This window comes from Salvelinus alpinus, chromosome 5, assembly GCF_045679555.1.
Source record: "Salvelinus alpinus chromosome 5, SLU_Salpinus.1, whole genome shotgun sequence".
Classification (NCBI taxonomy): Eukaryota; Metazoa; Chordata; class Actinopteri; order Salmoniformes; family Salmonidae; genus Salvelinus; species Salvelinus alpinus.
In genome coordinates this window covers 1,952,591-1,967,913 of record NC_092090.1, presented here as the reverse complement: position 1 = coordinate 1,967,913, position 15,323 = coordinate 1,952,591, and the positions used below count along the sequence as shown (strand labels likewise).

General features: G+C 42.6%; 1 protein-coding gene across 7 annotated transcripts in view; it reads right to left on the bottom strand.

Annotated features, from left to right (window-relative positions):
- Window positions 1-15,323, bottom strand: part of LOC139575404 (A-kinase anchor protein 13-like) — a 122,553-nt gene that overhangs the window by 76,667 nt on the left and 30,563 nt on the right. For 6 of the 7 annotated variants that reach the window (XR_011674943.1, XM_071400333.1, XM_071400337.1 and 3 more), the window contains exons 8-10: window positions 3,756-4,006; window positions 1,840-1,965; window positions 1,564-1,681 (exon numbers count right to left, since the gene is read on the bottom strand). Coding sequence is in view for 6 of the 7 variants with exons in the window: in XM_071400333.1 (XP_071256434.1) it covers window positions 1,564-1,681; window positions 1,840-1,965; window positions 3,756-4,006 (495 nt within the window). In the remaining variant the exon portion in view is untranslated. The remainder of the gene's footprint in view (window positions 1-1,563; window positions 1,682-1,839; window positions 1,966-3,755; window positions 4,007-15,323) is intronic. The other variant, XM_071400335.1, reaches the window with a different exon arrangement.

Here is a 15,323-nt window from a genome sequence, read left to right as displayed (position 1 = left end):
AAAATTCCTTCCACCTCTTGGCTTGGTTTCTGCTCTGATATGCACTCTCAACTGTGGGACCTTAAAGTATATAGACAGGTGTGTGCCTTTCCAAGTCATGTCATATCAGTATAATTTACCACAGGTGGACTCCAATCAAGTTGTAGAAGCATCTCAAGGATGATCAATGGAAACAGGATGCATAATTATGTAAATCATTTTTTTCTGTTTTTAATTTTTTTAACACATTTTCAAACATTTCTAAAAACCTGTTTTTACATTTTCATTATGGGGTATTATGGGGTGTATAGATTGATGAGGAAAAATATATATTTTAGAATAAGGCTGTAATGTAACAAAATGTGTGCGAGGACCATGTGAAGTCCTCAGTGATGTGGACACCGAGGAACTTGATGCTCTTGACCCTCTCCACTGCGTCCTTGTTGACGTGGACGGGTGACCCTCTCCACTGCGTCCTTGTGGACGGGTGACCCTCTCCACTGCGTCCTTGTTGACGTGGACGGGTGACCCTCTCCACTGCGTCCTTGTTGACGTGGACGGGTGACCCTCTCCACTGCGTCCTTGTTGACGTGGACGGGTGACCCTCTCCACTGCGTCCTTGTTGACGTGGACGGGTGACCCTCTCCACTGCGTCCTTGTTGACGTGGACGGGTGACCCTCTCCACTGCGTCCTTGTTGACGTGGACGGGTGACCCTCTCCACTGCGTCCTTGTTGACGTGGACGGGTGACCCTCTCCCACCCCTGTTTCCTGTAGTCCACCATCAGCTCCTTGGTCTTGCTGACGTTGAGGGAGAGGTTGTTGTCCTTGCACCACACTGCCAGGGTTCTGACCTCCTCCCTGTAGTCCACCATCAGCTCCTTGGTCTTGCTGACGTTGAGGTAGAGGTTGTTGTCCTGGCACCACACTGCCAGGGTTCTGACCTCCTCCCTGTACTCCACCATCAGCTCCTTGGTCTTGCTGACGTTGAGGGAGAGGTTGTTGTCATGGCACCACACTGCCAGGGTTCTGACCTCCTCCCTGTAGTCCACCATCAGCTCCTTGGTCTTGCTAACATTGAGGGAGAGGTTGTTGTCCTGGCACCACACTGCCAATTCTCTGACCGCCTCCCTATAAGCTGTCTCATTGTTGTCGGTGATCAGGCCTACCACCGTCGTGTCGTCAGCAAACTTGATGATGGAGTTAGAGTCGTGCGTGGCTACACGGTCGTGGGTGAACAGGGAGTACAGGAGGGGACTAAGCACGCATCCCTGAGGGGCCTCAGTGTTGAGGATCAGGGAGGCCCGTCAGGATCAGGGTGAAATATGTGTTGTTGCCTACCCTTACCACCTGGGGGGGGGGCGGCCCGTCAGGAAGTCCAGGATCCAGTTGCAGAGGGAGGTGTTCAAATTGGAGTTGGTCCTGGGTGTCCGGGATAATGAAGTGTGTGTGTGTGTGTGTGTGTGTGTGTGTGTGTGTGTGTGTGTGTGTGTGTGTGTGTGTGTGTGTGTGTGTGTGTGTGTGTACAGAGACCACCTCATCTTTCCAGCAGAGGCCATGGCAGAGCTGGGAGCAGCAGACAAACCTTTGGTGTGATGTAGTATTCTCTGCATCAGGACGGGGTACTTGGTGATCCTCTGGGTGACTAACAGAATGCACTCTGGGATACCTAGCCTCCGGACGATACTGCTACTCATCTTCTTCTTAAAAAGACACATAACAGGAAGACAGAATTGATTAGATGCAACAGAATGATGTAACAGTTAGATGACTAGACACAGAGATGATATGTGATATTGTTTTTAGCTGATGTCTAATGAGAACGGATGCTGTAAATGAGTAGTGGACGGTAAGTGCCTACCCTGATGAAGGCCTGGAAGCGTTTGTCTTTGGAGTGCAGCTCCTTGTAGATGTTTACGGCCTCGTTGTGTCGGCTGCAGAACTTCCCGTAAACTCTCTTCATTATCGCTGCTTTGGTCCCTGAGAACTGAAAAACAGCAACAGGCGTGATATGTGTTACGTTACCCGAGATTCTGTGTTGTGGGTTTGTGTGTGTGTGTTTCAGGAAATGGCTTCCCTGGATTCCAAGCAGCTGATTGGTCAGCCCCATTGCTAATTGGAGCTCTGACCCCGCCCTCTCGTCAGGGGATACAGTTGTCTTTAATTACCGAATCCTTCTGCAGCTTTAAAAGCCAGTGTTCCTTTGCTAGAAAGAGGGAGCTTCTGAGATGTGCTGTGTTGGTTGTAGGTTCGGTATAAAGTTGTTGTAAAGTATTTTGTAAAGTATTTTGTAAAGTATTTTGTAACCGGTCCTACAGAGGTATGTGTATGCCATAGGAGTTAGTGTTTTTGGTTTATTTAAATTGTTCACTTTACGTTAGTAATTATTCTGTTTTTGTTCCCAGGGGGGAAGGGGAAGGCACCTAGGGAGTGCTTAGGCAAGAGGCCTGTGGGCATACAGAACCCGTAGTATATTCACTGTCTAGGCACACTAGGTAAGACCTGGGCGGACCACCCCCTGTATTTTGGTTAGTGCGCCAGGTGGTGCTAAAGGTTAGGTAAGACCTGGGCGGACCCCTGTATTTTGGTTAGCGTGCCAGGTGGTGCTAAAATAGGTAAGGTAGGAGAGGGGGCTCTTTAACTTTTACTTTCTTTTGCTTTGGTTCCATCCAGACCCTTTTCCCCACATTACCGTAGTGTTCTGTGGTGTTCTGTAGTGTTCTGTGGTGTGGTGTTCTGTGGTGTATTGTTCTGTGGTGTGGTGTTCTGTGGTGTTCTGTGGTGTAGTGTTCTGTGGTGTTCTGTGGTGTGCTGTTCTGTGGTGTTCTGTGGTGTGGTGTTCTGTGGTGTGGTGTTCTGTGGTGTGGTGTTCTGTGGTGTTCTGTGGTGTGGTGTTTTGTGGTGTGGTGGTCTGTGGTGTGGTGTTCTGTGGTGTGGTGTTCTGTGGTGTGGTGTTCTGTGGTGTGGTGTTCTGTGGTGTGGTGTTCTGTGGTGTGGTGTTCTGTGGTGTGGTGTTCTGTGGTGTGGTGTTCTGTGGTGTTCTGTGGTGTGGTGTGGTGTTCTGTGGTGTGGTGTTCTGTGGTGTGGTGTTCTGTGGTGTGGTGTTCTGTGGTGTGGTGTTCTGTGGTGGGGTGTTCTGTGGTGTTCTGTGGTGTGGTGTTCTGTGGTGTGGTGTTCTGTGGTGTGGTGTTCTGTGGTGTGGTGTTCTGTGGTGTGGTGTACTGTGGTGTTCTGTGGTGTAGTGTTCTATGGTGTTCTGTGGTGTGGTGTTCTGTGGTGGGGTGTTCTATGGTGTTCTGTGGTGTGGTGTTCTGTGGTGTGGTGTTCTGTGGTGTGGTGTTCTGTGGTGTGGTGTTCTGTGGTGTGGTGTTCTGTGGTGTGGTGTTCTGTGGTGTTCTGTGGTGTGGTGTTCTATGGTGTTCTGTGGTGTGGTGTTCTGTGGTGTGGTGTTCTGTGGTGTGGTGTTCTGTGGTGTTCTGTGGTGTGGTGTTCTGTGGTGTGGTGTTCTGTGGTGTTCTGTGGTGTGGTGTTCTGTGGTGTGGTGTTCTGTGGTGTGGTGTTCTGTGGTGTGGTGTGGTGTGGTGTTCTGTGGTGTGGTGTTCTGTGGTGTGGTGTTCTGTGGTGTGGTGTGGTGTGGTGTTCTGTGGTGTGGTGTTCTGTGGTGTGGTGTTCTGTGGTGTGGTGTTCTGTGGTGTGGTGTGGTGTGGTGTAGTGGTGTGGTGTAGTGTTCTGTAGTGTTCTGTGGTGGTGTAGTGTGGGCTCTCTCCCTCCTCTAACCTGTGTCTCCAGGATGTCTCCTATCTTGTTGATAATGAATCCTCCGTTCTCCGCCTCCTGCTGGCTCTCTCTCTTCCTCTCCAGGAGGCGTGCCAGGAAGGAGGTGTGGAGGTCCAGGAGCTCCTCCAGGGCAGGGAACAGCCTGTCTACTGTCTGAGGCTCCAGCTGCAGCTCCTTCACCAGACCCTTACTGTACACCTCCACCATGATCAGCAGGGTCCGCACGTGGTGCATCTCTGTCTGCATCAACTCTGGAGGGGGAGAACCATGGGGTTCGGGGGAGATACAGGGAGGGGTTAAGGTTAGAAGGGGGAGATACAGGGAGAGAGGGGGTTAGGTTAGGAGGGGGAGATACATGGAGAGAGGGGGTAAAGGTTAGGAGGGTTAGATACAGGGAGAGAGAGGGTAAAGGTTAGGAGGGGGAGATACAGGGAGAAAGAGGGTAAAGGTTAGGAGGGGGAGATACAAAGAGAGAGGGGGTAAAGGTTAGGAGGGGGAGAACAATGGGGTTCGGGGGAGATACAGGGAAGGGTTACGGTCAGAAGGGGGAGATACAGGGAGGGGAGGGGGTTAAGATTAGGAGGGGGAGGAACTTGGGGAGATCAGGGTATGTCCAGCTCTAGATAGAGGGGTAGTAGTGTATTGTAACTCTAGATAGAGGGGTAGTAGTGTATTGTAACTCTAGATAGAGGGGTAGTAGTGTATTGTAACTCTAGATAGAGGGGTAGTAGTGTATTGTAACTCTAGATAGAGGGGTAGTAGTGTATTGTAACTCTAGATAGAGGGGTAGTAGTGTATTGTAACTCTAGATAGAGGGGTAGTAGTGTATTGTAACTCTAGATAGAGGGGTAGTAGTGTATTGTAACTCTAGATAGAGGGGTAGTAGTGTGTTGTAACTCTAGATAGAGGGTAGTAGTGTATTGTAACTCTAGATAGAGGGGTAGTAGTGTATTGTAACTCTAGATAGAGGGGTAGTAGTGTATTGTAACTCTAGATAGAGGGGTAGTAGTGTGTTGTAACTCTAGATAGAGGGTAGTAGTGTATTGTAACTCTAGATAGAGGGGTAGTAGTGTATTGTAACTCTAGATAGAGGGGTAGTAGTGTATTGTAACTCTAGATAGAGGGGTAGTAGTGTATTGCAACTCTAGATAGAGGGGTAGTAGTGTATTGTAACTAGATAGAGGGGTAGTAGTGTATTGTAACTCTAGATAGAGGGGTAGTAGTGTATTGTAACTCTAGATAGAGGGGTAGTAGTGTATTGTAACTCTAGATAGAGGGGTAGTAGTGTATTGTAACTCTAGATAGAGGGGTAGTAGTGTATTGTAACTCTAGATAGAGGGGTAGTAGTGTATTGTAACTCTAGATAGAGGGGTAGTAGTGTATTGTAACTAGATAGAGGGGTAGTAGTGTATTGTAACTCTAGATAGAGGGGTAGTAGTGTATTGTAACTCTAGATAGAGGGGTAGTAGTGTATTGTAACTCTAGATAGAGGGGTAGTAGTGTATTGTAACTCTAGATAGAGGGGTAGTAGTGTATTGTAACTCTAGATAGAGGGGTAGTAGTGTATTGTAACTCTAGATAGAGGGGTAGTAGTGTATTGTAACTCTAGATAGAGGGGTAGTAGTGTATTGTAACTCTAGATAGAGGGGTAGTAGTGAATTGTAACTCTAGATAGAGGGGTAGTAGTGTATTGTAACTCTAGATAGAGGGGTAGTAGTGTATTGTAACTCTAGATAGAGGGGTAGTAGTGTATTGTAACCCTAGATAGAGGGGTAGTAGTGTATTGTAACTCTAGATAGAGGGGTAGTAGTGTATTGTAACTCTAGATAGAGGGGTAGTAGTGTATTGTAACTCTAGATAGAGGGGTAGTAGTGTATTGTAAATCTAGATAGAGGGGTAGTAGTGTATTGTAACTCTAGATAGAGGGGTAGTAGTGTATTGTAACTCTAGATAGAGGGGTAGTAGTGTATTGTAGCTCTAGATAGAGGGGTAGTAGTGTATTGTAACTAGATAGAGGGGTAGTAGTGTATTGTAACTCTAGATAGAGGGGTAGTAGTGTATTGTAACTCTAGATAGAGGGGTAGTAGTGCATTGTAACTAGATAGAGGGGTAGTAGTGTATTGTAACTCTAGATAGAAGGGTAGTAGTGTATTGTAACTCTAGATAGAGGGGTAGTAGTGTATTGTAACTCTAGATAGAGGGGTAGTAGTGTATTGTAACTCTAGATTGAGGGGTAGTAGTGTGCTGGAACTCTAGATAGAGGGGTAGTAGTGTATTGTAACTCTAGATAGAGGGGTAGTAGTGTATTGTAACTCTAGATAGAGGGGTAGTAGTGTATTGTAACTCTAGATAGAGGGGTAGTAGTGTATTGTAACTCTAGATAGAGGGGTAGTAGTGTATTGTAACTCTAGATAGAGGGGTAGTAGTGTATTGTAACTCTAGATAGAGGGGTAGTAGTGTATTGTAACTCTAGATAGAGGGGTAGTAGTGTATTGTAACTCTAGATAGAGGGGTAGTAGTGTATTGTAACTCTAGATAGAGGGGTAGTAGTGTATTGTAACTCTAGATAGAGGGGTAGTAGTGTATTGTAACTCTAGATAGAGGGGTAGTAGTGAATTGTAACTCTAGATAGAGGGGTAGTAGTGTATTGTAACTCTAGATAGAGGGGTAGTAGTGTATTGTAACTCTAGATAGAGGGGTAGTAGTGTATTGTAACCCTAGATAGAGGGGTAGTAGTGTATTGTAACTCTAGATAGAGGGGTAGTAGTGTATTGTAACTCTAGATAGAGGGGTAGTAGTGTATTGTAACTCTAGATAGAGGGGTAGTAGTGTATTGTAAATCTAGATAGAGGGGTAGTAGTGTATTGTAACTCTAGATAGAGGGGTAGTAGTGAATTGTAACTCTAGATAGAGGGGTAGTAGTGTATTGTAACTCTAGATAGAGGGGTAGTAGTGTATTGTAGCTCTAGATAGAGGGGTAGTAGTGTATTGTAACTAGATAGAGGGGTAGTAGTGTATTGTAACTCTAGATAGAGGGGTAGTAGTGCATTGTAACTCTAGATAGAGGGGTAGTAGTGTATTGTAACTAGATAGAGGGGTAGTAGTGTATTGTAACTCTAGATAGAAGGGTAGTAGTGTATTGTAACTCTAGATAGAGGGGTAGTAGTGTATTGTAACTCTAGATAGAGGGGTAGTAGTGTATTGTAACTCTAGATTGAGGGGTAGTAGTGTGCTGGAACTCTAGATAGAGGGGTAGTAGTGTATTGTAACTCTAGATAGAGGGGTAGTAGTGTATTGTAACTCTAGATAGAGGGGTAGTAGTGTATTGTAACTCTAGATAGAGGGGTAGTAGTGTATTGTAACTCTAGATAGAGGGGTAGTAGTGTATTGTAACTCTAGATAGAGGGGTAGTAGTGTATTGTAACTCTAGATAGAGGGGTAGTAGTGTATTGTAACTCTAGATAGAGGGGTAGTAGTGTATTGTAACTCTAGATAGAGGGGTAGTAGTGTATTGTAACTCTAGATAGAGGGGTAGTAGTGTATTGTAACTCTAGATAGAGGGGTAGTAGTGTATTGTAACTCTAGATAGAGGGGTAGTAGTGTATTGTAACTCTAGATAGAGGGGTAGTAGTGTATTGTAACTCTAGATAGAGGGGTAGTAGTGTATTGTAACTCTAGATAGAGGGGTAGTAGTGTATTGTAACTCTAGATAGATGGGTAGTAGTGTATTGTAACTCTAGATAGAGGGGTAGTAGTGAATTGTAACTCTAGATAGAGGGGTAGTAGTGTATTGTAACTCTAGATAGAGGGGTAGTAGTGTATTGTAACTCTAGATAGAGGGGTAGTAGTGTATTGTAACCCTAGATAGAGGGGTAGTAGTGTATTGTAACTCTAGATAGAGGGGTAGTAGTGTATTGTAACTCTAGATAGAGGGGTAGTAGTGTATTGTAACTCTAGATAGAGGGGTAATAGTGTATTGTAAATCTAGATAGAGGGGTAGTAGTGTATTGTAACTCTAGATAGAGGGGTAGTAGTGCATTGTAACTCTAGATAGAGGGGTAGTAGTGTATTGTAACTCTAGATAGAGGGGTAGTAGTGTATTGTAGCTCTAGATAGAGGGGTAGTAGTGTATTGTAACTAGATAGAGGGGTAGTAGTGTATTGTAACTCTAGATAGAGGGGTAGTAGTGTATTGTAACTCTAGATAGAGGGGTAGTAGTGTATTGTAACTCTAGATAGAGGGGTAGTAGTGTATTGTAACTCTAGATAGAGGGGTAGTAGTGTATTGTAACTCTAGATTGAGGGGTAGTAGTGTATTGTAACTCTAGATAGAGTTGTAGTAGTGCATTGTAACTCTAGATAGAGGGGTAGTAGTGTATTGTAACTCTAGATAGAGGGGTAGTAGTGTATTGTAACTCTAGATAGAGGGGTAGTAGTGTATTGTAACTCTAGATAGAGGGGTAGTAGTGTATTGTAACTCTAGATAGAGGGGTAGTAGTGTATTGTAACTCTAGGTAGAGGGGTAGTAGTGTATTGTAACTCTAGGTAGAGGGGTAGTAGTGTATTGTAACTCTAGATAGAGGGGTAGTAGTGCATTGTAACTCTAGATAGAGGGGTAGTAGTGTATTGTAACTCTAGATAGAGGGGTAGTAGTGTATTGTAACTCTAGATAGAGGGGTAGTAGTGTATTGTAACTCTAGATAGAGGGGTAGTAGTGTATTGTAACTCTAGATAGAGGGGTAGTAGTGTATTGTAACTCTAGATAGAGGGGTAGTAGTGTATTGTAACTCTAGATAGAGGGGTAGTAGTGTATTGTAACTAGATAGAGGGGTAGTAGTGTATTGTAACTCTAGATAGAGGGGTAGTAGTGTATTGTAACTCTAGATAGAGGGGTAGTAGTGTATTGTAACTCTAGATAGAGGGGTAGTAGTGTATTGTAACTCTAGATAGAGGGGTAGTAGTGTATTGTAACTCTAGATAGAGGGGTAGTAGTGTATTGTAACTCTAGATAGAGGGGTAGTATTGCCCTGTAACTCTAGATAGAGGAGTAGTAGTGTACTGTAACCCTAGATAGAGGGGTAGTAGTGTATTGTAACTCTAGATAGAGGGGTAGTAGTGTATTGTAACTCTAGATAGAGGGGTAGTAGTGTATTGTAACTCTAGATAGAGGGGTAGTAGTGTATTGTAACTCTAGATAGAGGGTTGGAGTGTATTGTAACTCTAGATAGAGGGGTAGTAGTGTATTGTAACTCTAGATAGAGGGGTAGTAGTGTATTGTAACTCTAGATAGAGGGGTAGTATTGCATTGTAACTCTAGATAGAGGGGTAGTAGTGTATTGTAACTCTATATAGAGGGGTAGTAGTGTATTGTAACTCTAGATAGAGGGGTAGTAGTGTATTGTAACTCTAGATAGAGGGGTAGTAGTGTATTGTAACTCTAGATAGAGGGGTAGTAGTGTATTGTAACTCTAGATAGAGGGGTAGTAGTGTATTGTAACTCTAGATAGAGGGGTAGTAGTGTATTGTAACTCTAGATAGAGGGGTAGTAGTGTATTGTAACTCTAGATAGAGGGGTAGTAGTGTATTGTAACTCTAGATAGAGGGGTAGTAGTGTATTGTAACCCTAGATAGAGGGGTAGTAGTGTATTGTAACTCTAGATAGAGGGGTAGTAGTGTATTGTAACTCTAGATAGAGGGGTAGTAGTGTATTGTAACTCTAGATAGAGGGGTAGTAGTGTATTGTAACTCTAGATAGAGGGGTAGTAGTGAATTGTAACTCTAGATAGAGGGGTAGTAGTGTATTGTAACTCTAGATAGAGGGGTAGTAGTGTATTGTAGCTCTAGATAGAGGGGTAGTAGTGTATTGTAACTCTAGATAGAGGGGTAGTAGTGTATTGTAACTCTAGATAGAGGGGTAGTAGTGTATTGTAACTCTAGATAGAGGGGTAGTAGTGTATTGTAACTCTAGATAGAGGGGTAGTAGTGTATTGTAACTCTAGATTGAGGGGTAGTAGTGTGCTGGAACTCTAGATAGAGGGGTAGTAGTGTATTGTAACTCTAGATAGAGTTGTAGTAGTGCATTGTAACTCTAGATAGAGGGGTAGTAGTGTATTGTAACTCTAGATAGAGGGGTAGTAGTGTATTGTAACTCTAGATAGAGGGGTAGTAGTGTATTGTAACTCTAGATAGAGGGGTAGTAGTGTATTGTAACTCTAGGTAGAGGGGTAGTAGTGTATTGTAACTCTAGGTAGAGGGGTAGTAGTGTATTGTAACTCTAGATAGAGGGGTAGTAGTGCATTGTAACTCTAGATAGAGGGGTAGTAGTGCATTGTAACTCTAGATAGAGGGGTAGTAGTGCATTGTAACTCTAGATAGAGGGGTAGTAGTGTATTGTAACTCTAGATAGAGGGGTAGTAGTGTATTGTAACTCTAGATAGAGGGGTAGTAGTGTATTGTAACTCTAGATAGAGGGGTAGTAGTGTGTTGTAACTCTAGATAGGGGGTAGTAGTGTATTGTAACTCTAGATAGAGGGGTAGTAGTGCATTGTAACTAGATAGAGGGGTAGTAGTGTATTGTAACTCTAGATAGAAGGGTAGTAGTGTATTGTAACTCTAGATAGAGGGGTAGTAGTGTATTGTAACTCTAGATAGAGGGGTAGTAGTGTATTGTAACTCTAGATTGAGGGGTAGTAGTGTGCTGGAACTCTAGATAGAGGGGTAGTAGTGTATTGTAACTCTAGATAGAGGGGTAGTAGTGTATTGTAACTCTAGATAGAGGGGTAGTAGTGTATTGTAACTCTAGATAGAGGGGTAGTAGTGTATTGTAACTCTAGATAGAGGGGTAGTAGTGTATTGTAACTCTAGATAGAGGGGTAGTAGTGTATTGTAACTCTAGATAGAGGGGTAGTAGTGTATTGTAACTCTAGATAGAGGGGTAGTAGTGTATTGTAACTCTAGATAGAGGGGTAGTAGTGTATTGTAACTCTAGATAGAGGGGTAGTAGTGTATTGTAACTCTAGATAGAGGGGTAGTAGTGTATTGTAACTCTAGATAGAGGGGTAGTAGTGTATTGTAACCCTAGATAGAGGGGTAGTAGTGTATTGTAACTCTAGATAGAGGGGTAGTAGTGTATTGTAACTCTAGATAGAGGGGTAGTAGTGTATTGTAACTCTAGATAGAGGGGTAGTAGTGTATTGTAAATCTAGATAGAGGGGTAGTAGTGTATTGTAACTCTAGATAGAGGGGTAGTAGTGCATTGTAACTCTAGATAGAGGGGTAGTAGTGTATTGTAACTCTAGATAGAGGGGTAGTAGTGTATTGTAGCTCTAGATAGAGGGGTAGTAGTGTATTGTAACTAGATAGAGGGGTAGTAGTGTATTGTAACTCTAGATAGAGGGGTAGTAGTGTATTGTAACTCTAGATAGAGGGGTAGTAGTGTATTGTAACTCTAGATAGAGGGGTAGTAGTGTATTGTAACTCTAGATAAAGGGGTAGTAGTGTATTGTAACTCTAGATAGAGGGGTAGTAGTGTATTGTAACTCTAGATAGAGGGGTAGTAGTGTATTGTAACTCTAGATAGAGGGGTAGTAGTGTATTGTAACTCTAGATTGAGGGGTAGTAGTGTATTGTAACTCTAGATAGAGTTGTAGTAGTGCATTGTAACTCTAGATAGAGGGGTAGTAGTGTATTGTAACTCTAGATAGAGGGGTAGTAGTGTATTGTAACTCTAGATAGAGGGGTAGTAGTGTATTGTAACTCTAGGTAGAGGGGTAGTAGTGTATTGTAACTCTAGGTAGAGGGGTAGTAGTGTATTGTAACTCTAGATAGAGGGGTAGTAGTGCATTGTAACTCTAGATAGAGGGGTAGTAGTGTATTGTAACTCTAGATAGAGGGGTAGTAGTGTATTGTAACTCTAGATAGAGGGGTAGTAGTGTATTGTAACTCTAGATAGAGGGGTAGTAGTGTATTGTAACTCTAGATAGAGGGGTAGTAGTGTATTGTAACTCTAGATAGAGGGGTAGTAGTGTATTGTAACTCTAGATAGAGGGGTAGTAGTGTATTGTAACTAGATAGAGGGGTAGTAGTGTATTGTAACTCTAGATAGAGGGGTAGTAGTGTATTGTAACTCTAGATAGAGGGGTAGTAGTGTATTGTAACTCTAGATAGAGGGGTAGTAGTGTATTGTAACTCTAGATAGAGGGGTAGTAGTGTATTGTAACTCTAGATAGAGGGGTAGTAGTGTATTGTAACTCTAGATAGAGGGGTAGTATAGCCCTGTAACTCTAGATAGAGGAGTAGTAGTGTATTGTAACTCTAGATAGAGGGGTAGTAGTGTATTGTCACTCTCGATAGAGGGGTAGTAGTGTATTGTAACTCTAGATAGAGGGGTAGTAGTGTATTGTAACTCTAGATAGAGGGTTGGAGTGTATTGTAACTCTAGATAGAGGGGTAGTAGTGTATTGTAACTCTAGATAGAGGGGTAGTAGTGTATTGTAACTCTAGATAGAGGGGTAGTATTGCATTGTAACTCTAGATAGAGGGGTAGTAGTGTATTGTAACTCTATATAGAGGGGTAGTAGTGTATTGTAACTCTAGATAGAGGGGTAGTAGTGTATTGTAACTCTAGATAGAGGGGTAGTAGTGTATTGTAACTCTAGATAGAGGGGTAGTAGTGTATTGTAACTCTAGATAGAGGGGTAGTAGTGTATTGTAACTCTAGATAGAGGGGTAGTAGTGTATTGTAACTCTAGATAGAGGGGTAGTAGTGTATTGTAACTCTAGATAGAGGGGTAGTAGTGTATTGTAACTCTAGATAGAGGGGTAGTAGTGTATTGTAACCCTAGATAGAGGGGTAGTAGTGTATTGTAACTCTAGATAGAGGGGTAGTAGTGTATTGTAACTCTAGATAGAGGGGTAGTAGTGTATTGTAACTCTAGATAGAGGGGTAGTAGTGTATTGTAACTCTAGATAGAGGGGTAGTAGTGAATTGTAACTCTAGATAGAGGGGTAGTAGTGAATTGTAACTCTAGATAGAGGGGTAGTAGTGTATTGTAACTCTAGATAGAGTTGTAGTAGTGCATTGTAACTCTAGATAGAGGGGTAGTAGTGTATTGTAACTCTAGATAGAGGGGTAGTAGTGTATTGTAACTCTAGATAGAGGGGTAGTAGTGTATTGTAACTCTAGATAGAGGGGTAGTAGTGTATTGTAACTCTAGGTAGAGGGGTAGTAGTGTATTGTAACTCTAGGTAGAGGGGTAGTAGTGTATTGTAACTCTAGATAGAGGGGTAGTAGTGCATTGTAACTCTAGATAGAGGGGTAGTAGTGCATTGTAACTCTAGATAGAGGGGTAGTAGTGCATTGTAACTCTAGATAGAGGGGTAGTAGTGTATTGTAACTCTAGATAGAGGGGTAGTAGTGTATTGTAACTCTAGATAGAGGGGTAGTAGTGTGTTGTAACTCTAGATAGGGGGTAGTAGTGTATTGTAACTCTAGATAGAGGGGTAGTAGTGTATTGTAACTCTAAATAGAAGGGTCGTAGTGTATTGTAACTCTAGATAGAGGGGTAGTAGTGTATTGTAACTCTAGATAGAGGGGTAGTAGTGTATTGTAACTCTAGATAGAGGGGTAGTATTGCCCTGTAACTCTAGATAGAGGAGTAGTAGTGTACTGTAACCCTAGATAGAGGGGTAGTAGTGTATTGTAACTCTAGATAGAGGGGTAGTAGTGTATTGTAACTCTAGATAGAGGGGTAGTAGTGTATTGTAACTCTAGATAGAGGGGTAGTATTGCATTGTAACTCTAGATAGAGGGGTAGTAGTGTATTGTAACTCTATATAAATTTTTTTTACATTTTAAGTCATTTAGCTGACGCTCTTATCCAGAGCGACTTACAAATTGGAAAGTTCATACATTTTCATCCTGGTCCCCCCGTGGGGAATGAACCCACAACCCTGGCGTTGCAAGCGCCATGCTCTACCAACTGAGCCACACGGGATATAGAGGGGTAGTAGTGTATTGTAACTCTAGATAGAGGGGTAGTAGTGTATTGTAACTCTAGATAGAGGGGTAGTAGTGTATTGTAACTCTAGATAGAGGGGTAGTGGTGTATTGTAACTCTAGATAGAGGGGTAGTAGTGTATTGTAACTAGATAGAGGGGTAGTAGTGTATTGTAACTCTAGATAGAGGGGTAGTAGTGTATTGTAACTCTAGATAGAGGGGTAGTAGTGTATTGTAACTAGATAGAGGGGTAGTAGTGTATTGTAACTCTAGATAGAGGGGTAGTAGTGTATTGTAACTCTAGATAGAGGAGTAGTAGTGTATTGTAACTCTAGATAGAGGGGTAGTAGTGCATTGTAACTCTAGATAGAGGGGTAGTAGTGCATTGTAACTCTAGATAGAGGGGTAGTAGTGTATTGTAACTCTAGATAGAGGGGTAGTATTGCCCTGTAACTCTAGATAGAGGAGTAGTAGTGTACTGTAACCCTATATAGAGGGGTAGTAGTGTATTGTAACTCTAGATAGAGGGGTAGTAGTGTATTGTAACTCTAGATAGAGGGGTAGTAGTGTATTGTAACTCTAGATAGAGGGTTGGAGTGTATTGTAACTCTATATAGAGGGGTAGTAGTGTATTGTAACTCTAGATAGAGGGGTAGTCGTGTATTGTATCTCTAGATAGAGGGGTAGTAGTGTATTGTAACTCTAGATAGAGGGTAGTAGTGTATTGTAACTCTAGATAGAGGGGTAGTAGTGTATTGTAACTCCAGATAGAGGGGTAGTAGTGTATTGTAACTCTAGATAGAGGGGTAGTAGTGTATTGTAACTCTAGATAGAGGGGTAGTAGTGTATTGTACCTCTAGATAGAGGGGTAGTAGTGTATTGTAACTCTAGATAGAGGGGTAGTAGTGTATTGTAACTCTAGATAGAGGGGTAGTAGTGTATTGTAACTCTAGATAGAGGGGTAGTAGTGTATTGCAACTCTAGATAGAGGGGTAGTAGTGTATTGTAACTCTAGATAGAGGGGTAGTAGTGTATTGCAACTCTAGATAGAGGGGTAGTAGTGTATTGTAACTCTAGATAGAGGGGTAGTAGTGTATTGTAACTCTAGATAGAGGGGTAGTAGTGTATTGTAACTCTAGATAGAGGGGTAGTAGTGTATTGTATCTCTAGATAGAGGGGTAGTAGTGTATTGTAACTCTAGATAGAGGGGTAGTAGTGTATTGTAACTCTAGATAGAGTGGTAGTAGTGTATTGTAACTAGATAGAGGGGTAGTAGTGTATTGTAACTCTAGATAGAGGGGTAGTAGTGTATTGTAACCCTTCACCATATTTGTCATCTCAGCAAAGTCCACCCTTAGTGTTCTATCAGTGTGGATTTACAATACTATGTGTAGTATTCCCTCTTTCTGTCTGGATCCAGTCTGGATCAGTCTGGATTCAATACTATGTGTAGTATCCCCTCTTTCTGTCTGGATCCAGTCTGGATCAGTCTGGATTCAATACTATGTGTAGTATCCCCTCTTTCTGTCTGGATCCAGTCTGGATCAGTCTGGATTCAATACTATGTGTAG